A 23,908-nucleotide genomic window follows, 5' to 3' on the forward strand; every position below is an offset into this window, starting at 1 on the left:
ACTTGTTGCCCTTGGAGATTGCTTTTACCCTGTCAGAGGTCGAATTGGCCATTAAAGAAAGTTCTAATAATAAAGCCCCAGGCCCTGATGGAATACCAATTGATATGTATAAGGATAATATCGCCCTATGGGCACCGCTCCTGACAAACGTGCTTAATAGTTGTAACACTAACGGTTTTCCACTTACATGGCAGGATGCGATAGTAGTGCCTATTTTTAAAAAGGGTGACCGCAACGACCCCAAATGTTACAGGCCTATTTCACTGCTTGACTCCCTAATGAAAATAGCGGGCAGAGTCATATTAAATAGATTGCAGGTATGGGCCAAGGAGGAATGTATCCAAATTTCAGTACGGGTTTAAGTCAGGATTGGGCACTATTGAACAAGGTTTAAACTTGGCAATTTTAATAGGGAAATATAAAGTGGCAAAAAAGGGCAATTTATTTATGACATTTGTTGACCTAAGTTCAGCTTTTGGACTGTTTGAGTCACGATGTTTTGTGGGACACTTTATTACACCTTGGCGTCGAGCTAAATATTCTTAACTTTCTTAAAGAATTATATAGAGGGGCAGGGGCAAAGGTGCGGTACGGTAAGAAAGGTGATTGTACAGAAAAATTCCCTGTAATGAAGGGCGTATGGCAGGGTTGTATCCTGGCCCCTTTTCTTTTTAATCTTTATATTAATAGTGTAGCAGACCATCTAATTAAACTAAATGTGGACTACCCAAGAATTGAAGGCGTCGCGGTGCCTATTCTACTATACGCAGATGATGTGGTGATCATGGCAAGAACCCAAATAGGCCTCTAGAAGGCGTTAGCTAGTTTTTCACTTTACATGGGATCCAGGGGCCTAAAGATAAACATCAGGAAAACGTTTACCATGTGCTGTTCATCAAAAAACAAGGTTTCCTGCAACACTTTTTTAGAGCAATCAAAGATAGAGACAACTAGTACTTTTTCCTATTTGGGAATACTTTTTAACAATAGAGGCTCATGGACTACAGCCATTACTACTAAACTTAGCGTTCTCACGCGCTATTGGTGCACTAAGACAGTTTGCTAATAAACTTGGGGGTAGGCCTGTACGCATTTTGCTTGATATATATACAAAGCTAAATGTGTATCTACTGCAATTTATGGGGCGGGCATTTGGGGAATTTCAGATTGTCTAGAAATACAGGTAAAAGAAAACACTTTTCTCCGATACTTGTTGGCTGTCCCTAAGTCTACCTCAAGCTATGCTTGCCATAAAGAACTTGCTCTGGTATTTATCTCTGATCTAATCAGGATCAGCCCTGTGCTGTTATGGCACACGATTTGGACATCGACTGAAACTGATTTTAACAGGGTAATCATTGCAGACTGTATGAAACTTGAGGGATCCAAAAACATTCAGTGGCTCTCGTACATCAAGGCCTTTTTAACAAATATAGGGCATCCAGAATTTTATAATAATTCGCCCTTATTACTATCCTCAATATAAAAAAAAACACTGAAGGAACGATGCTCTGTTTTTCTGGAGGATCAACGATGGTCAGTGAAGGGAAGAAGGCCTACGTCATTCATCATCATTTATTATTACAGGGTCCTGACCTACAGTCTTACTTGTCCCCTGAGCTGTCTAGCTATGACAGAATGCTGTTAGCACGGCTGAGAATGGGTAGCTACTTTAGGATGGTTACTCATCCAGATATTAACGATTGGTCTAAAAACCTAAGCCATTGCCCATGCGATGACCTTTCTGTGCAATCAACTATACATTGCATTCTATTCTGTAAATTCTATGCTTGGGGCAGGAGAAGATACCTAATCCCCCTTTTAAAGTCTTGTGGTTTAAGACAGTGCAGACCAGCCCTATTTATGATTCTTTTATTGCAGGATGAATTGACTATTAATGCTGTATCCAAGTTTCTGAAATTTGTAATTAGATGCAGAGCTTCTATGGGTTAAACGTACGTTCGAATTGTTAATATTGTCCATCTTTGTTTTTTTTTTTTGTTTTTTTAAAAATTTTTTTATTAAAGGTTCATTGCAATAAACATCAGTAATACTTTGAAAGGTACAACATAGAGCATTAGAATCAAATCTGTACAAAAGACTACAAAAATACATGAGATATTCCAAAAAGATATACATTCCATTCATAATAATAATTTAGTAAACGTGGCTAGAATATTAAAAACTGTTATGAGAATTACATATAGATATAATGATAAAAGGAGAGACTTTGATCAAGTACTATTTACATAGCATTTCTATCTTCCCTCCATTTCAGTATGGGCGCCCATATTCGTCTTCCCATCTCTCGTTTTTTAACTCCTTTAAACTCATACAGACAGGACTCAATATTATGGATGCAGAGAAGTCTTGATAACCACATCTGAAAGGAGGGGGCGTTTTCATCTTTCCAATTTGCCGTGATCAAAATTCGCATAACTGCCACTGAGAGGAAGACAAGGGCTTCCTCATCTTTTCCAAGACCCAGTTTTGAGTCATTACCAATCAGAACCAATGTCGGGGATAGGTCGATCTTATGACCTAGCAGCCCCTCCCAGAATTTGGAAATCTCCACTTTAAGAGGATCTAACCTCACACAAGAAACGAACATGTGATTTATATCGGCTTGGTGTGAGCCACATCTGGGGCAGCAGTCGTCCTGTCTAACACCCCACTCAAATAGTTTTGACGGGGTATAATACAGCTTAAATAATGTCTTAAAATGCTGAGCCCTTAGATTTGAAGATCGAAAGAGCTTTTTATTCAATTCTATGGATAGATCAATATCTACATCAGGGTTATTCAACTTCACGGCCCAGCCACTCTCTGTTTTCTCCATGTCATCCTGAATCTCATTTATTAATAGATTATACAGTGTTTTAATCTTTCTACATCCTCTATCCAATACCTCCAGTACCGTAATATCACTTTTAGGCTTTAATTTAGGTCTAAGGCCATGCAGCTTTCGGGCTATTTGTTCATATAGGAGCCACTGAGTACTTGGGATGTTAAACAGCTTTTGCATGTCCTCAAACCCTCTGATCTTATCACCCTCCATTAAGTCTTCAACCCTTTTAATCCCCATTCTCTTCCATTCCTGGAGACTTCTATCTGACCTTAAATGTGGAACGAGGCAAGAGTTAATTGTCCATCAATGAGTTTGCACAGTAATTATGAAGATGAACTGTATCCAGGTACCCAATTGTGCTATAGAGTAACCATCTATGTGTATTTTTTACTTTGTCTTAGATGTTATTTTATGAATAATTGTAATTTTTAAACTGTATGGACTTGTCTGTGCTTTTATGATTTTATATGAATCGAATATAGCTATCTTGGAATTGAATTGAATCCACAAATCCTTGCCTGCAATCTGGCATGACAGCATTACCCAGCCAGGTCAGACAAGAGGCTGCTGCAGACTGGCTTTCCTTTTCATAATGTAATATACTAAACTGTTGACAATTTATTCTTGCATCAGCCACATACCCACATACTTCATTTTAAACCAGATATGTTTGTCATAGTCTTAATTCTTAAAAATAATTGAACATATGCTTTATGAAGCATTTATCACAGCAGCATCATATGCAAGTCCCAAGGGATACTACGGAGACACGTTGAGCAGGTGGAACCCAGTCTTACCTCATGGACACTGTCATGAGAATAGCAGAACCTATTACTCTAGGCACTAGCAGAAGTTTATGAGCAATCACATCCCAAGCCAGCGACAGGTCAAGCTGCAGCAAGCAGCAACAACCCTGCTGCTTCTTCGCTATCCCTATTGACAATCTATTTTACCTAACAAAAGGCAGATATATTTGAGTTTCTTGTCCAAACCTGACTGAAGTTTCGCTAGCAAGTCCCAATCTTCCACAAGACATTTTCGCTTTCCAGTCACTATCCACTCTCTTTACATGGTGCAGACATTTGGAAAGGCTGTGACTTCAGGCTTGAACTTTATGCCAGGACTCAAGATTAGATTGATTGGAAGCATACTTCTACCCTTGGAAATTTAGGACTGAAATCTTAGGCTGCAAATTTCTGCTTTACATAATGCGCGTTGAATAAATACGGGGAAGTATTCCTTACTAAAAAGCATCATACTGGATTATGGAATTCCATTGTCATTCGTGCCCTGAAGAAGTCCCAATGTTTCAGGACGAAATGCATTGGCTGTGTCTTTGTCCCTATTTTAAAGTTGAAGCAAGAAATAAAGAATGAACATCCTTGTTTTGTTATATTATCCTTCTCAATCCAAATAACTGCCTAAAATCCACCACTCAAATTACTTTCATATTTCATGATACTAATTCACCACTAATCCTTTATGGGTTCCGGAGTAGCATGCTGCTGGCCGAAAAAGCGCTTCAACACCCCCATCAGGGGTAACATGGGCTATATATATGCAAACCTCTGTCCCTCCTCTATCCCTCTGCTACCCTTCTCAATCCAAATAACTAACATATCCACCACTTAAATAACTTTCATATTTCACTATACTAATTCACCACTAATCCTTTAAGGGGTTCTGGAGTAGCTTGCTACTTGCCAAAAAAGTGCTTCAACACCTCATCAGGGGTAACAAGCGCTATCTAAATGTAAATCTTTTTCCCTCTTCTATCCCTCCGCTATCATTCTCAATCCAAATGACTGACTAATGTCCACCACTAAAATTACTTTCATATTTCACTATAATAATTCACCACTAATCATTTATGGGTTCCGTAGTAGCGTGCTACTCGCCGAAAAAAGAGCTACAACACCCCATCAGGGGTAACAGGTGCGATCTAAATGCAAACCTTTTTCCCTCTGATATCCCCTTTTATCCTTCTGAATCCAATTAACTGACTAATCTATGCACCACTCAAATTACTTTAATATTTCACTGTAATAATTCAACACTAATCCTTTATAGGTTCCGGAGTAGCCTGCTACTTGCCGAAAAAGCGCTTCGACACCTCGTCAGGGGTAGTAAGCGCTATATAAATGCAATTGCAATACAATACAATTTTCTTTATTGAGTTTCTCCTACCTCAAGCACTACAATGGCCTGCCGAGGCCCAGGAGGCGGGGCGGGCCAGACCCGGGAGGCGGCAGCTCTCCTCCATGGCTCTCGAGCTACCTGTCGCCAGAGCAGTGCTGGAGTCTCGAGGACGCTGCCCGCCCCCATTGCAAAAGATGCCAGAATTCATAGCGGTACTCTCAGGCCTCTGCGTCAGCTTCACGGACCTGTGAGTGTATCCCCAGCTCCACCTCACCCGCGAGGCCACAGTGCTCACTCGGTTTCCACCTCTTGTGTTGACATGTCCAGGCACGTGCCGCACCCTCAACAGCGGGCTAGCGTGGCGCCTGCAGCCGGAGGATGGGAGGGTGTTCCCGCCCAGTAACAAGCCTCTCACCGGTGATGATGCTTAAGTGCATACAGACCCCGAGGGTGACCTAAATTTGCAATCAATTTAGTTTTTGGATTTCTTTCAAAGTTTTCACCACAAAAGCACAATTGGATGGAAAAGTGCTCTGCTTACCTATTCATTATTTAAAGTGGAAACACACTTCCCCCTAGTTCCTGCTCACACTTGCCATCATTAGCAATCAATGTCCTAATTAAGGGGCCTATTAGGATGGCGGACGGACCTGCGTCCGTCCGCCACCCCAGAGGTGGAGGGACCGTCTGCAGGGGCAGCGGCGGTCCCTCCGTGCGAATTAGTATGTGACTGCCACCCTGGCGGTCACATCCTGTATTTATAACATTGCGGCAGGTGCTGCTATAAGCAGCACCCGCCGCAAGGTTAAAAATGCATGTTTAACATTTACATGCACAAAGCGGCATGCACCGCGCGGTGCCTGCCGCTTTGTGCATGTAAATGCTGGGGGGTACCATAGGTACCCCCATGTGCACACCCCACCCCCCGACACCCTGGGGGCCCGCAACGGGCCCCCAAACACCAAAGACCACATGCTTTTCCACGGCGGAAAATCCGCCCTGGAAAAGCATGTTTCCCCATGCATCCTAATATGGCTGGCGGTGTCTGATAGACACAGCCACCATATTAGAGCTTTTCCGCCACGGGACCGCGGCGGAAAAGCGGCGGACGGTCTCCCCGTCTGCAGATGACCCCCCTGCCATCCTAATCTGGCGGGGGGTCTTTCCTCTCACCGCAGCGGTGACTCCGCATCCTCCGGGCCGGCGGTGGCTTCCGCCGGCCCGGAGGATGCGGATTCACCGCAATCCTAATCGGGCCCTAAGTGCGCTTACGAAAAAACAAGGCAGCATTGCAAAATAAACAAGACACATTTAAGTGGAAAAAACATATGCTATTCGTTCTGATATACTGCAAGTGAAATGACACCATAGAAGTAGGTTTTAGTTCAAAAGTTGTGACACAGCTAACAGACGAATGTTTAAAAATGTACTGTAAACTGTTAGTAATGAATTTGATTAGCTGCTTCAGACTAATTTAATGAAAACAAGATAAATAGACTAAAATGTTTACCAATGGTAATAGTATTTATCGTTGTTTATTAATAGGAGATGGGGGGGCTATACAAGAAAGTGTGTTAATGCTATTATCTACAACTGCAAGCACTTTTTCTAAATTAGCTTGATCTATAGCCCTTACCCTAGAAACAGCCTCAATTTGGGACAGTTTCTAAACCTCGTTGTAAATAGCGTATATCCATCTGGCCTGCCATTCCGACCTTGAAAGCAGAGTTGCAATCTTCCCGAATTTACACATTAGATAATATTATTTCTTCTGTCGTTGATATTGTGCAAGATGATGTCTCAGGTTTGTACCATGGTCAAAATCAATTGCGTTCTGTAATGCAGTTTGCATGGACTTTTACAAACATTGAAGGCTGGGAAAGTGCCTTAGGACTATATGAACACTTCTTCTCTGTTTTTACCATTTAATCAGACTGTTAAACAACAATTTATGTCAATGAAAGATGCTACGTTTTCACTATTGCATATTGAAAAGTTAGAACCTTTACCGTTTTCTGTGGCTGAAAATAATTCTGCAGTTTGGCTTATTCATGGATTAATAACTTTACCTTTTCCACTGTTTAAATTTGAAGCCAGCATGAAGCATTATGCCATAGGCAGATAAGAACCGTTAGGAAGCGCATATCTCCATGAAGTTTGGTCTCTGCCGTTCACCTATAGGTGCCTTAGGGAGGGTAAAGAGGTTTACTTAAAAGGTGAAGAGTGCTCTTCCACACCCGATCACTCATTGGTCTGTAGGAATATACAATTGCACGGCTCGTGTAATTCAGAAGCCCTACATTTGGCCTGTGTTTTAAAAGGTGCACCCTCCCCGGCTATTACACCTACTTTCACGTTAGTGAACGGTAGTTATTTATTATTAAATAATGAAGATTGCTGTGGTAATCTGGCAGGGATACCGTACATAATGACTGTCTCCCAATGTGTTGTCTGTTGTAAGAATGTGCTGTTTCCTCCTCCGCATGGGAAGCTTGATATATCCATCTGGCCTTCCATTCCGACCTTGAATGCAGTGTTCAACAAGATGAGTCGAATAAGGGCTCTTTTGTATCAAAAAGAAGTCGCTCTTTTTTTTTTTTTTGCTGAGTTTTATATAGCGCGAACTAGACCTGAACTGAATCAGGTATCAGAGCGCTTTACATATTTTTCCAGTTACGTTACATGAGGACACACTTTCATTTTAGGCACTGGGAGATTAAGTGATTTGCCCAGAATCACAGGAGGTTTTGGCATCGTTACCGAGACTCGAACCCAGATCCCCAGGTCCGAGGTCGAGCGCCCTAGCCGTTAGGCCAACTCTTTACGTGAAACATTCGTCCTTCACATGGCTAATACTCGTACCGAGGTACATGCCTTACTAAATACTGATCTCCCCCTGCATTTTAGAGCTTTGATTCACACTATATTCAATGCCTTGTCGACCTCAGGCTTGGTGCACTTTTTTGAAGTAGTAAGTTCTGGCCTTGGGACTTCATTCCAAACTATATTTGGTGTGATACAGGCATTTTTTATACTATTTTTTCCAGCCTCTTCGGCGGTTTATCGTTAATTCTCGCCTTGGCTACCGGTATACTGCTGGTAATTTGTTTGCTCAAAAATGGTTGCACATTCTATGCCCCACGACAACCTGCCCCGGCTGCTTCAACTTCGTAACCCGATGCTTGAATACTATGGATCGCTGCCTCTGGCTATTTTTAGTGTGGCGTATTGTTTATCTTTCCGGTTTTCGTACTTTACATGCGTGCAGCCAGTTTTCCACTGCCTGGATTGCAGTTCTGAATGGGCTCTGGATTTGTGTCTCTGCAATACAGTGTCTCCTAACCCGGATTATGATCTACTAATGAGTCCCTTAGTTGCTCATGTACTAGACTGTTCTGGTGTCAGGAGTATGGCCTGCGCAGCAGCGCATGGAGTCCTAGGCAATTGGAATATATGGACTGCAGCCCATGACTTTCTGGCACGCAGTTATCCCGAAGAACATCCAAGTTGTCCTCTGATGGTGCTAGAGGCTCTGACTGTTGAAGAACATGTATGTTCTTTTCCATTACTGAATTAGATGGCTGAAATGTTCACTGACGATAACAATGACTTCCTATTGGAGGCAGTTCCAATGTACTGTGCCTATACGCTGTTGGATTGAAGTGACTATATATATTTCTGCTCCATAGACACGTACTGGACTCATGATTTTTTTCTTTCATTTCTACGCATTTTGGGCCAGATGTAGGTAGCCAAATACCAGTCGGTAACGGCCGAATCCGGCCGTTACCGACCGGTATTTGGCTTTTGACATGTAGGTGGCTCGGATTTTACAGAATCGGTATATTTACCGATTCGGTAAATTTACCACTTCGGTATTTTTCCGAATCGGTAAATATACCGATTCTGTAAATCCATATGTAGGTGGCACAGTTTGCAGTGCCACAGGCCCTTAGGAGTTCTTATTTGGTGGTAAAATACCAAATTCCAGTGTACATGCACATCTGTGCATGTACACCTATGCCATGTGACACACAGACATGCCCTTAGGGCATGTATGTGTGCCACATGGCACACTAGCCTGCAATTGGGGTGTTACAGGGTGTCAAAGTGACACCCCATTCCCCCTGGCAGGATTCCGTATTTACCGATTCTGTAAATACCGAATCGGTATTTCCCATTGATTCCTATGGGCTTCAAGGCCCATAGGAATCAATGGAAAATACCGATTCGGTATTCACAAAATCAGTAAATAAATCTTACTGATTCGGTAATTGCAGAATCAAGATTACCTACATCTGCCTGCTTCCTATTTACCTACTCTTAAATACCGATTCGGTATGATTCGGTATTTAAGAGTAGATAAATCGGAATTACCTACATCTGGCCCAAAATGTGTTATACACTATACACCCCTGTTCGGTTTTGAATTTTTGTGGTTACTAATTCGGAATTTACTCCCAATTATCCAGTTTGGCAACATTTTTAACTTGGTTCTGTCTCATTCGAACTTGAACCCTGCGTTCTAAAAATTGCCCCCCCTTATTGTGCGTTCTCCGATCAAGGGAGGGTGTAGTGAGGGCTGAGCCTCGTTTGCACACATTACTATGTTAGCATAGGCTTATTAGAAGTTTAAACACCATTTTACCTTTTGCTGCTTTTGCACACAACACTGCATATAGCTGTTGTTGTGAGTTAGCCAGCGTGAATTACTTCACATGAGAAAGGCTTGTTTTCGGCATCCCTAGACTTACATTGCGACCCTAGTCTGCACAGTGAGTGCTAAAGCCTCCAAGGTTATCATAACAAGGTAGCTGTTGTTTGGGCAGATCAGCTCATATTTTAGACATAACATACATGTAGCTGCAAGCCATCGGTGATTCTGGTGCCTTTAATATTGCACTGTAGGCAAGATTTCAGGCATTTGGAAGAATTCCGTTTCCAGAGAGACAGAGAGATTTTGCAGATCCTGATATGATTCACTCCGGCTGATCTTAGATGTATGGGGTCCCCCACAAAAGCCTAAGGGACCTTCTATATTTTATAAAACATATTCCTAGATAGGGAGTGTGATACACTAGGCACTATAAGACCTGATTTCACCATCATTGTAATATGATTTCTCCTTTTGTGTTTTATGGAATTGTAACAATTCTGATCATATTATTTCTAATCATATGTCTGCTTATGTTAGCAAAGATACTGCTTCTTAGAGCACGTCATTAAAATAAATATTTTAACCTTTCCTGTGTCTCTTTTTACTCCTGTTGTGGACTGGTATGAGAATAACAAACAAAAGAGTGTTCTTGCTTCCCACCATTCCTGAGTATTAACTAAGTTGCATGTTCTGGATTGTCTAATCATTGGTTCCTTGCTATAGGATGAAGAGCTAATGTGACACTGATGCTAGTTGGTTAGGGTTTCTAGGTACTGAGGTGAGTTTTTTGGTTCACCACAATTCACTGAGGTCCTGGGTCTCTGTGCACAGTTCTGTGCAGGAGCAGAATCCCTGCAACATGACCACAGGAAAGGAGAAGGCCAGGAGACAGCAGCACTGTGGGGATGCTGCAGAGGAAGGGAGAACGGCACAATCACCCCCTCTTGCTTACTACTACCACCAAATTGCCAGGCAAACTTTACAGAAATGAAATTACAGCACAGTAGGTGTTTCCTTTATGAAGACAAATACTGCCGCTCACACGGGCAGCACTTACTAATGATTCAGGCACCACGGCCCAGTGGACTGGGGTCAAGTTGCTTGGTCAGTGTGGGATCCAATCGTCGTTACAACCACTGGAAGCGGCAATGACGATGAGCAGTTGGCTCTCAACACCTTTCCCTGCCCCTCGCCGTGTCTGATTCTCACCCGCCACTGACCTTAGCCTAATTAACTCTAAAGCGTGACTGGCCGGGCACTGACTTTGTGTGGAGAAGTGTGGCTCACTGGTTAGAGGCGGCAGACCCTGAAGCAGAGGTCAGACCCGGGACCAGGGTTCAATTCCCGGCACGGCAGGGTCTTGAGCCTAAGTGTCCACGGACTCGATAATTCTCGCTTCGATGCCTACTCGAATCATGGGTTCACACTCTGCGACTCTGGGCAATAGCTTGCTTAATCTCCACTACGGCCCCCCCGCGGCGGGATGCCTGGCTTTCACCTTGGGGATGCCCAGTAGGGGTTATCTCACAGGGAAAGGCCAGGACGGGTTCCCAAAGCAAGCGCCTTGAGACCTTGCGGTGATAAGGCGCTATATAAGAACCTTTGACATGACATGACATGACTTTGACGTCAGTTATGCTTGTGTATTCGGGCCGGGGTGTCTAGCTTGGATACATTGTTGTAGTGACAGAGTAGTACTCACAGAGCTGCGAGTTGCCAGACCCTTAACATGCCGGGAGCACTGCGCTACTGCTGCTCACACAGTCATGACATAGTGCATTATAGCAGCACTCTACATTTGCGGCTAAGCAGCGCTATAATGCGTGACTAATGCATTTCAGTGCAGTGATGCGGATCACCACACTGAAATGCGTTAGACTAACGCCTGCTACATGATGCTTGGCAGGACTGGCTATAATGGGGAAAACTGTGAATGGATGGCACTCATATATCTTTACCGTTCATCACCTTCATGGGCTTTGAAGGCTGGGATTGCTTTTGGCTTCTTTCTTTATAGTACATGCCATGGTTTCTGCTTGTTTCAGAGAGGGTGGGTGTTATTTCCGATTTCAGTCCTGGGAAAGTCAACAGGACACGGAAGTGAGGCGGCTGTTTAGTAGAGTCTGGCAGAGCGTCTTAGACCCTCCGAGGAAGCAGCTCCTGTTGCAAGAGATATACTGGGTTTGCAGAGGGGTCACGAGCGTGCCACCTTGTGGTGTTCCCTTTTCGCTGCTTTCCGACCACAGGCATCCCGGGCCCTCCCTTGCCACTGCGTGCCCGGGCTTACTTGGCCCCTTTTATCACCCTCTCCTCAGAACCACACCAGTAGCACTCACTCCATCCTGCCATTAAGTAAGGGTTCATGGCCCCTCTAAGTGCCGGATTCCGTGAGGGAATGCCAGACATATATGACTTTGAATAAAACCTGCCTTCAGTCTCTGTTCCAGCCAAAAACATAAGTCACAAATATGCATTTGTGGATTGCCCTGCAATTTATGTCTGGCATTTCCCATGAGGGGAAAATTGCCCCTCATTGCCCTGCAATTTATTTTCTGGTTACTATTGAACTGCTTTTATGCCAAGCTGTTTACAGCGTAATGAAATACTTTAATTGTGCTCATCTGCTGTACTGCTCTAGGCATAGATACCTGGTACATTTGGCAACTGGCAGTGCAAACATATAAAATATATTTAAAGTGACGTTTCATACTCTCTTCATAACTTTAAAGTTATTTTCTTGCTCGAAGGCAAAGAACTCTTCAGCATCGTCAAAGAGCTCTCCAACCCCAGCGCCGGAAACAACAACACTCCCTCACAAGACCTCTGCGACTCACTCGCCTCGTTCTTCCACAGCAAGATCGCAGACATACACAACAGCTTCGGCACACAGACCACTCACCCAACCACCGAACCGACGCCCCCCCACCACCACCCTCCGCGCCTGGACCCCGGTCAGCACCGAAGACACCATCCACACGATGAACACCATCCACTCCGGATCACCAACCGACCCATGCCCCCACCACGTCTTCAACAAGGCCGACTCCGTCATCGCACCCCAACTCCGGGACATCATCAACTGCTCCTTCAACACCGCCACCTTCCCGGAGAGCTGGAAGCATGTCGAACTCAGCGCCCTCCTGAAGAAACCATCAGCGGACCCCACCGACCTCAAAAACTACCCCCCCATCTCGCTCCTCCCGTTTCCTGCCAAAGTCATCGAGAAGACCATCAACAGACAGCTTACCGCCTTCCTCGAGACAAATGGATCCCTCGACCACTTGCAGTCCGGCTTCCGAGCCAACCACAGCACCGAGACCGCCCTCATCGCAGCCACTGACGACATCCGAGCCCTGCTCGACAACGGGGAAACAGCGGCCCTCATCCTTCGGGACCTCTCCGCAGCGTTTGATACTGTCTGCCACCGCACCCTAGTGCAGCGCCTCAGCAACATCGGAATCCAAGAGAAGGCACTAGAGTGGATCATATCGTTCCTCGCCGGAAGAACCCAGGAGTCCGCCTCCCCCCGTTCAGATCCGAGGCCACCGAAGTCATCTGCGGCGTACCACAAGGATCATCTCTCAGCCCCACCCTCTTCAACGTCTACATGAGCCCCCTCGCAGCCATCGCACGCCAACACAACCTCAACATCATCTCCTACGCCGACGACACCCAGCTGATCCTCTCCCTCACCAACGACCCAGCCACCGCCAGAACCAAACTACACGAAGGGATGAAAGACGTAGCCGAGTGGATGATGAACAGCCGCCTGAAATTGAACAAATCAAACAAGACGGAAGTCCTCATCCTGGGATCATCGCCCTCTGCCTGGGACGACTCCTGGTGGCCCCCTGCCCTGGGCACCGCCCCCAAGCCAACGGACCACGCACGCAACCTGGGCTTCATCCTGGACTCCTCACTCTCGATGACCAGACAAGTCAATGCCGTCTCATCATCATGTTTCAACATCCTATGCATGCTCTGAAAGATCTTCCGATGGATCCCCGCCGAAACGAGGAAGACGGTCACCCAGGCTCTCGTCACCAGCCGACTGGACTACGGAAACACCCTCTACACCGGAACCACAGCCAAACTGCAGAAAAGACTCCAACGCATCCAAAAAGCCTCCGCACGACTCATCCTGGACATCCCCCGACAAAGCCACATCTCCGGACACCTGCGAGACCTGCACTGGCTTCCCGTCAGCAAGAGAATCACGTTCCGACTCCTCACCCATGCACACAAGGCCCTCCACGACCTGGGCCCCAGGTACCTCAACAACCACCTGACCTTCTACACTCCCACCCGCCAGCTACGATCGACCAGCCACGCCCTCGCCACCATTCCAGGCATTCAAAGAGCCACCATGGGAGGAAGATCCTTCTCCTACCTGGCGGCCAAGACTTGGAACTCCCTCCCCATCCACCTCCGTCTGACCCAAGACCACCTCTCCTTCAGGAAGCAACTCAAGACCTGGCTGTTCGAGCAGTAGCGGACCCCTCTCCCCCAAGCGCCTTGAGACCCTCCGGGTGAGTAGCGCGCTATACAAATACAAATTGATTGATTGATTGATTGAAGGTCCCACTTTCATTGGGTGTCCAACACAAAGGTAGTTGTACAACTAAATATGTTTGAAAGCGTCAAGGCAACATTATAAAATAAACAAACATCAATAAATAAACAAACAAAATATAGGCACCACTTAACACAAAGCAAATTTGCTACAATATTTTATTGCTGTATGAGTGAACTACAAAGCATTATTTAAATTGAAGTCTTTATGAAATATGTTTTATAGTCTTCAGCCTAAATGAGAGGGATTTACTCTGCTTTTATGCTTTAGAATTACAAATGTGAACACAGCCACAAGGGAACTAGGATTAGAACTATAAATGTCTGTTGGTTAACCTTCAGCACCTAAATTATCCCTGGGAATGTTTCAGAGTGTAACACGCTGTGTGTAATTCCACAATTATTACTGTAAACCTATTAGAGGCGCCTGGGTTTGCATAACTGAAGCTCTGTCTTAAAGAAAACAAGTTAGCTCTATCACATTTTTCCGTCACCACGCTGCTGGCAGCCACTTTCCTGAAGTTTTCACGTTCTGTGCATGCCTCTTTTTTTTAATATGTATTTTTTATTAAATAATAGGTAGCCCCTGTTTCCTGCTATAGATTCCATCGTGCATTTTAAAATAATTTGTTTGTATTTTTATCCATCTATTCACACCCCTTTACGTTAACATAACCATAGCTTTACCGTACAGTTGCAATAAAGCTTATAGGGCCAGATGTATCAAGATTACATTTTGCTAGTCTACAATAGGGAATTTTACCGATTCGCTATTATAGACTCGCAAAATGCAATGTAGGTAGGTTTTTGCTAAACTTTAGCGATTCCTATATATTCCTTAATAGCGAGTCGCAAATTGCCAAGTAGCCAAACTACAATGCACACTGTCTTGTTTTGTAAGTTTTTTATAGAGCAAACAAAGCGTTGGATAATTCCCATTTTAAAAACTAGGAGTCTACGAAGATGTCGACCAGCATTTCTTCGTCTCCAATTTTTATAGGAGGAACACACTTGGAAACAGGTAGTTCGATTTCTGAAATTTGTAGTAAGACATAGGACAAACCTAGACTAAATTATGAAATCTATACTCTGATTATGGTTACCTATCTGTCTAATTCATGTTTAAGACTCAGATATTTTATAAGTGATGATCGATTATCTTTATTTTAATAGATGCAAAAATTTTATCAATTTTATGCTGTGTACAAAAACATTTTAAGTACTTTTATGGTAAAATCGCTGTTTTGTATATGTACTTTATTGGTTTTTCAAATACACGAAAACCGAATAAAGGATTTGAATTTGAATGAATTTGAATTTGACTCGCTATTGAGGAATGCTCTCACATTCATTCTCATGGGCCTTGAGGCCCATAGGAATAAATGGGAAGATATTTGCAATTTGCGAGTACCAAATAGGTACTCGCAAATTGCGCATGCAATTTCATGGGTTCAAGGGGGGTTAAAAGGCCACCCTGATGCACCCCTGAAATATGCATGTGTACACATGGGGCATACATATATGTCCGATGGGCATGTATGTACGCCACATGGCACTTAGAAAAATGCAAAAAAGTGCATTTTTCTAGGAATTTGCAAATTACCACCAACTAGAAATTGGTAATTTGTGATTCCTTAATGCCAATTCGCAATTTGCGATAGCTACAACAATTGCATTTAGGGAATCGCAAATTGCATTCCCCTAACTGCATTCGCAATTGCAATTACCCATATTCGAATTAAAATTGTTTGATACATTGCAAAACACATTTTTGCGATCGCAAACGGACCAATTCTGCAAATCGGCTTGTATGCGATCACAAAAACCATCTGGCCCATAATATGGTATAGTGTGCACTGTTTTTCTTTATATAACCTCTCCACTGCAAACACAAAAACATAAATAAAAAAAAATCCATTTACACTGCCATACCTCCAACTCCAACAAATGCGAGACCTATTGCATTGCAAATGCTTGTTTTTTATAGTTCCCGGGGTCCCTGCGCATGGGCGGGAATATTCAGTGCTAATGACTTTGATGAGGATACCCCTGGAAGAAAACTAGGATTGCAGATAAGTAACTTATCCTTCTGTCACTACTCCCCAAATACAAAACATAACCACACACACCAGCACAACAAAATCACACACATACTACCTCAAAATACTTTCCATCACAAACTAGAAACATACACCCACTCCCACACTCCTGCCTATGCAAGGAATACACACTTTTTTTTTGTAACTCTTTTTATTGTAAAAGGAAAAACAAACAGACAAGGCATGGAAACAATACAGTTAGATGCGTGTTCAGGGAGGAAGCAACGTGCAGTACAATGTAATACAAAAAATCATTAATGCGAAGGGGGGGACGGTAGGGGAGAAACCAGAGTCTGATAACATAAAAGCTAAACAATTCTTGGAATGCCAGGTCAGGGGGAAAGAGGAACATCTGGAATCTCTGTACGGGGGTGTGCATATATCTCCTCGGAAGGAGTTCCATTGACCCCAAATTTTACCCCATGTCTTAGGTCTGCCCCGCGCCACATATACCGTCTTCTCCCTAAACATACACCAGTCCATGTCCTCCTTCCATGCCAAGATCGTGGGCGGCCTCTGGGAACCCCACAGCTGCGCAATGTCTCTCTTGGCAATCATGTTGCCAAGGGTCGCCCACATCGTCTGCGCCACATCATAGTCATTCGGCTCCCATACATTTAACAGACAACGCCTGGCTTAAGGCGACAGCGCGACACCCGTGACCTCTCTCATCACAGCATGCTCTCGATTCCAGAACGCGACCACCTCCGGACACTCCCAAATTATATGGAGGAAAGTACCAAGTAGACCACAACCACGCTTACATAAACCAATCACAGAGTAACCCATACGAATCAAGCGAGGACCAGTCACATAAATTCGATGTAGGTTCTTAAGCTGGACGAGTCGAGGATATCCCCGATTGCCAGTCCTCGTCATCCAACACTAAACCATCTCTAGTCCAGACCTCCCTGAGTTGCGTCAGCAGGTCCGAGCGATCGTTGATCAATTTCTTATATATCAAAGAAATAGTGCTGTCGGGCACATAGCCATCGAGCACCCGATCCTCAAGAGGGGAGGATTCCGGGACGTCAGTCCTCGCAGGAAAAACCGAAATCAACGCATGGTGAATCTGCGCTTAACGGAAGAATTCCCTGTCACCCAGCTCATATTCCGCCTTTAGCGCTTCAAAAGTCTTAATCCTGCCCTTGACCCAGAGATCACCAACCCTTCAGATACCAATCATATCCCACTTCTCAAATCCTTTCGTCTTCCACAGGCTACCTAATATTTCAGATGCATAGAGCGGGGTCGCCCGAGTCAGTCGATCCTTCCATCCCATTGCCGCATTCGCACAATGCCACACTCGTACCGCTATCTTAGTAGGTCCCGAAAGTTTCCCTCCAGCAGATTAGGAGTAGAGCGCCCTGTTATAATCCACACCCGGTAGCAGTCACTTATCCATCTCGAACGCAGGATTTAACGCTGGACCATACATTCCATGGTTGATCGCGCCCAGCTGAGAGGCCCAATAATATCGCCTGATATCCAGGAATACACACTTTAAACCAACTCTACTACCAAGCTTTCTTTCTACCCGCACCTAACACATATACAGCAACACACCAACTCTCTTCTAACCACCTCTTATCCACTGGGCAATTTAGACCCACATGCGGCACCACCACCCTTAACTCATACACCTTCCACCCTAAACAGGCAAAAACAAAATAAACAACATGCCACTCTTCACAAGTTTGCATCTCAATATCTACTGCACAACAAGGCTACTCTACAAAAACAATACAGCTCACTAACTCACTCTCAACAACCATCTCTACCACCCACACATGAAGACCCATAAAAATGCTTTCGTAGCCTGCTAGATGAGGAATACTAAACGGACTAGATAAACTGCTATCCTCATACAGCTAATACCAGCACTAAGGACATGGCTGCTACAAGTCCACAAAACACTGCTCACTCTTCTACAAAACAAAGTCACTCCATCACCATAACACATTCTCTAAATTGCCCACTAATAAATGTTTGGTCAATCTAAAAAAACAAGCATCATATCTAAGAGCTTCTCACTGATGCACAGCCTGACTTACTCTTCATATCTGAATCATGGTTAGGGGATGACATGGCTCCAGTGTTGCATGAAGTTGTTCCTCTAAGCTATCAAACTATCACACAAAATCATATAGGGAAAAGAGGAGGTGGCCTAACTGTTATATTCATGCAAACATTAAATATCATTAAAGCTGATAACGTCTCCATACAGGGTTATGAGGCCCTCTTCACCAGATGCAACCCTACACCATCTTCCTCCTGTAACTTCCTACTCCATTACAGACCTCCACCTAGCAATGCAACATTCACAGACACACTTATAGACACAGTTTCAAACTAATAACAATTCGCACCAACCTATGCATTCTTGGTGACCTAAACATTTGGTTTGACAAACCCAACATGCACCATCAGAAAACAATCATCACTGGCCTTATTGAACTGAACTTACATCAGATTTTCCACAAACCCACACACATCCCTGGAAACCTCCTAGATGTCAGTTTTTGTAAATCTAGAATTAGTTACCTCACAAACGATTACTCCAGTCATATGGTCAGACCACCATTTGCTTGTTTTCCAACATAAAACAACACAAAGCAACACACCTACAACAACCTTAAATGCATCTACCTATCGACTATGGAACACACACAACTTTGAGCACTTAGAAAAACAAATAACATCCAATACAGATCTATGCACAATACTTTCCATTCAAAAACTATAGGAGTGGCTACAGGACCACCTAAGAACAACACAACAGAACAAAGGAAAACAGGCACCTTGGAGAAATGCAGAGCCAATAGAGATAAAACAGCAAATTATAAAGCTGCACAGCACCTGGCTAAAAACAAACTCAAATCAAGACAGACTTCACCTACAGTAACGTAACAGATTACACAAGTCAGAAAACTAAAAAGCTAAGAAAAGGTACTATTCAGACCAATTTCAAAATGCTAAATGTGCAAATAAAGAATTCTATAAAATTCTCAATGAATTTCGAAATTGCCTAGAAGGAGCTCCTCCCAGTACTCAAGATTTCACAGACAAACTGGCAAATCATTTCACGACCAAAGCAGACAGGTTGGACTCCTATTTAAAACAAAGAAAAAACAGCACCACTGACCCTTTTCCAAAGAATCCCTCCAAAAGTAGACTAACCCAGCCTCTGAATTCCTTCCAAGAAATATCACACAATGAATTTATGGACCTGGTCAAAGCAAGCTGGCCTCTAACTACATCTGCTGCCACACCAATAAGAACATTGTCTTCCACTGCAGTCTGTGAGATTACATGTAGCAAAATACATGTCTATAGCCTGTAGCACAACGTTGAAACAACCAACAGTTAAAGGTTTACCCTACTTAACAAATGTGTTTCAAGCTAGACAAATTGCTTTTGTCATAATGTTTCATAATAGGCAGACCAGACCTCTGGCATAGGACGCACCATTTCCCAGGGCACCAGTCTTGACCATAGCTTGTCATCATAACCAACTCTGTCCCAGAGTTATAAGAGTTCCACAAGGCAACTACCAGATACATATTCATAAAAATAGAATGTATGAAAAATTGCTTTTTGCTGAAAAAACACTATCTCTCCTAAAATGGCATATTGAGGATTTTACCAGAGCAAACCTTCTATATCCACGGTTTGTCACACAGGCTAAACAACAATTCCATTGCTTATTATGGCGACCTATGAGACTCCATGTAATAAAATATCTATCAGAAGGCTTTAAAATGGAATAATAATAACTAACACTTAAATCCCTATTTACTTAAACATGAATTTAAAAATAAATACATCAGGCCCAGTGCCGTTATCTTAACATTTCACAATAAACAGATCAGGCCATAGGCTGCCAACATAACCAACTCAGTCCGGCCGTAACACATATAAACTTTGCCACAAGCAAAATAGTGCATTACAAGCAGTCCTTTTAGAAGAGGCACACACATTTGGACCAATCAGATCCTGTACTCTGGGGAACCAGCCTAAGCCCCTCTCTCAGTCGGACTCTGAAAGCTGTTGTTGTTGCACACATAAGGTTAGGCGACAGTTGCACTGTCCAGTCAGATTTAATATCCGTGTACATTAGTGTAGTCCTGGGCATCCTATACTGCTCTCAAACACAAAACTGACTATGGTCTAAAATTAATGATAGATGAGGGTGCTTATATTTCTCACGACCACCCTCCTTCTTCCTTCTTCCATTTACGCTGCTGCCGAAAAAAAACCAAACATCATAAATTATCTAGTTATCTAATACACTTTAACAGCATTACAATGTCATATGTGTAGCCCTGAAAGTTCAAGCTACGACAGCCATACTGCTGCTGGCTCAGACAGCTGAATAATTAAATTAAATAATCACAGATGAGTGGAGGGGGAACACTTTTGTCAGTAGAAGCACACAACTTCTGCCCAATCAATACATATACGTCTTGCAACCAACATGTGAGCGGAGCCAAAGCCCTCTCTGTGGTACTCCTTAAAGCTCTTTTTAGGTTGATCACATTACTTTTGGGGACAGCTGCGCTGTAAAGGCAGACCTAAAGAAGGAGTTGAGTGCATTGGAATGCATTCCTAATGCTTCTTTTTAAGAAATGTAATAAGGATGTTGCTGCCATGAAATTAGTGCCATGGTCTCAGTTCACTGGAAGACCGACATATTTATTGCTCTGAAAGTTGACTTGATTTTTTGGAATATATGCCTGACTGTTTCAGAGCTGGATAATTTAGCCAATTTGGATTTAGAAATTGGATGCTTTTTAACAAAATTTACCATATTAAAGAAGATGTTTTACTTTAAACAGTGGTTTTTATTTTCCTTTATAACTCTCGAGCATTTAAAAAGTATTTTTGAAGGATTAGTGCTATTGGTATAGGTGCATTCTAACTAAAAAGTTCTATGGCAAACCAAGATTTGGTGGCCTATAATACCAGGTAATGGAATTACCCTACAAACAGCAATGGTGTGTGGGGGAGAGAGAGCAGAAAAACATTTTCCTTCAGAGCAAAAATCTCTACACCGACCCTGTATGCGCAGTTAAGTGTTTCATTCGTACAAACTGTCATGAGAAGTGCTACTTCAGGAAGAACTTTCTTGAAATATCAACAGAAACAGTCAAGAAGCTCAGGAAGAGGGAAGTACTTACTCATAACAAATGCACTGATTGTTCTTGCGACATAAGTAAAAAGTATTGTTTCTTATTTCCTTGACATTCTACCAACACTTGTAAGGACAAGTAACCACTACTCATATTATTGCATATATTGTCTTTTGTTCCCTTATTTAGGTCATCGTCATATCCTTGTTGAAAATGGATAATGGATATAGGTTTCCAAACGTCAGAGTCAGCGGTCGGGCATGCAAGACAAACTTACCTTCAAATACTGGTTTCCGAGGATTTGGGTTTCCGCAGACAGGAGTGGTTACAGAGACCTTAGTGGATGCTGTGGCCCTCAAATGTGGCCTTCCACCAGAGAAGGTGAGTCACCTAGTGGTCGAAATGCTTACTTGTGAATTACTTAGTGTCATAACTGTCTGCAATTTTGTTTGTATTTGTATGTATTGGAACAAAGAGCATTTCAAACAGAACGCTGTAAGACACAATTGGCTTGTACATAGATACATTGTTGATAGTGTTGTTGCATGCAGAAATACTGATGAGACCTCTGGTACATTGGTGATGGCATTCCAGTGAAAGCAACAGGGTGGATTGCAAGACCTAAAGATAAATGATGCTCAGGGTGCTATCGGTAATACAGGAGTCTATTGCGAGCAGAGCTTAGCAAGCAGGAATGAGCACATGGTGAAGGATTTTGTGAGTGCTAGCTAAGGAATGTGCCCTGTACTACTTAGAAAGGCTTCATAGGGCATTTTGGTAAAAAAAAGTAGAGAGTGAATTTGGTGGCAGATCTATGTTTGGTATGGACATCCAAAGAGAAAATTTATAGTGCGAATGAAAGTAACTCCAGGACATCCAATAGAAAAGGAATAGTGGTATGGGTCAATTATAGGCACCCAAGGCTGTTATAACGTAGTTGCGGTGATCAGAAGCATGACCACAGGGGCAATAAGGTACATATGAAAGCCGGCACACATAAACAGAACGATGTTATAATATGGAGGCAGCTTGTTGTTAGTGAAACAGGGGTGGTTGTTAATATATGGTAATTTATAGGATCAATTGTAGGACTTATGGTTTACTTCACCACATTTTCACATTATGACCGGCAGTAAATCAAAATAACAGGATCCAAAATGTTTATAACCCACTCACCTTAAAGAAAATTCACAGTTGAGATTGAACTTGTCACACTTCAGGAGTATAAAGACATAACCTGATCCCTAAACAGCCATCTAAGATATTAATGCATGCTGTACCATGTATTCCTGACTAAGACTGACAGTAAGAGGTGAGTGAGAGTCATACAATATCCTGCAAATTCTTACCTTTTTAACTTCTATCTGAATGTGTTCAGGTTTAGAAAGTAAGGACAAGCCGTTATCTTCCATGTACACTGAACAAAGTGTATTTCGAATGACTTAACAAAGAATCTTACATGAAATTGCTTGGTTCTGTACCTTCAACCTACGAAAGCATTTCCTAGAGGAAGCATTTCGAGAGGGCTGTCTAGAAATGGCATTAGATCCGCCCAGACCTAATGCATTTCAAGAACATTACAAGGACTCTTGTGCCTAATGCCCATTGCAGGTTATCAGATATTTCACTGGAACATTGCATCATAACATTTTAACTGCTGGTATTGGTTGTTGTTCAATGTGTGCATACACCACCCATAAGACGTTTATGTCCAGTGTTCTAGCCACAAGAACTGACAGCAGTGTAATTGGTATTTTATAGGCTCAGATAATGTCCTCACTTCATCATGTACAATGCACTGGGCACACAAAAGTATACAAAAGAGTGATGGATAGAATGCTTGAATTAATCTCAGCCAGTGCTAATTACTTGAGGCCGCATCCCAATCCATTATTATTTTGCATACCATTTCACCTCAGTTTGGACCAAGCTATATGCAAATCAGTCTTGACCCTGCTCCAATATGAAAAGTCCAGCCGAACTGCCTGGGCAGGCAGTGATCTCTGGATTGTTTGGGTGCAAGCAGAAATCTGGAGAGGAGCGCTGTTTCACAACTAGCAGTGTATCAGAATATTTCATCTGTGACCATCATCTATGTACGAATTCTTTAGGTGTTAGCACATTGTGCATCTTTGAAATTGATATATTGAGGCAATGCTAATGAATTTCACACTAAAAAGCATGGACTCTGTTTTTTGTATGTCACAGTCATTCATATGCTTGGATACATTTTTACCACATTATCTCTTAAAATTCTTATAATTTAAAATGATGAAGGGATGTAAAAGAATCAAATGTTCCTATAAAAGTTGCAGAAGTGCACTTGACACTAAAGTTGTCAGCTAAGTGTTGAGCCTGGCTGTAATAGCAACTATAAATCAGGGAAGGAGAGTGTTTCACTCCCTGCCTAAGTTATTTTGGTAGGCGCATGTGTGTGCAGATTTAAGTGGTGACTACTGCA

At 43.0% G+C, this 23,908-nt stretch overlaps 1 protein-coding gene across 1 annotated transcript in view; it reads left to right on the forward strand.

The window, feature by feature from the left end:
- The window catches only part of LOC144822537 (aldehyde oxidase 1-like), a 661,088-nt gene that overhangs the window by 447,778 nt on the left and 189,402 nt on the right, over positions 1-23,908 (forward strand). The window contains exon 25 of the mRNA XM_078680183.1: positions 21,637-21,828. Coding sequence (XP_078536309.1) covers positions 21,637-21,828 — 192 coding nt within the window. The remainder of the gene's footprint in view (positions 1-21,636; positions 21,829-23,908) is intronic.

This window comes from Lissotriton helveticus, chromosome 3_1 (assembly GCF_964261635.1).
Source record: "Lissotriton helveticus chromosome 3_1, aLisHel1.1, whole genome shotgun sequence".
In the NCBI taxonomy this organism is placed as follows: Eukaryota; Metazoa; Chordata; class Amphibia; order Caudata; family Salamandridae; genus Lissotriton; species Lissotriton helveticus.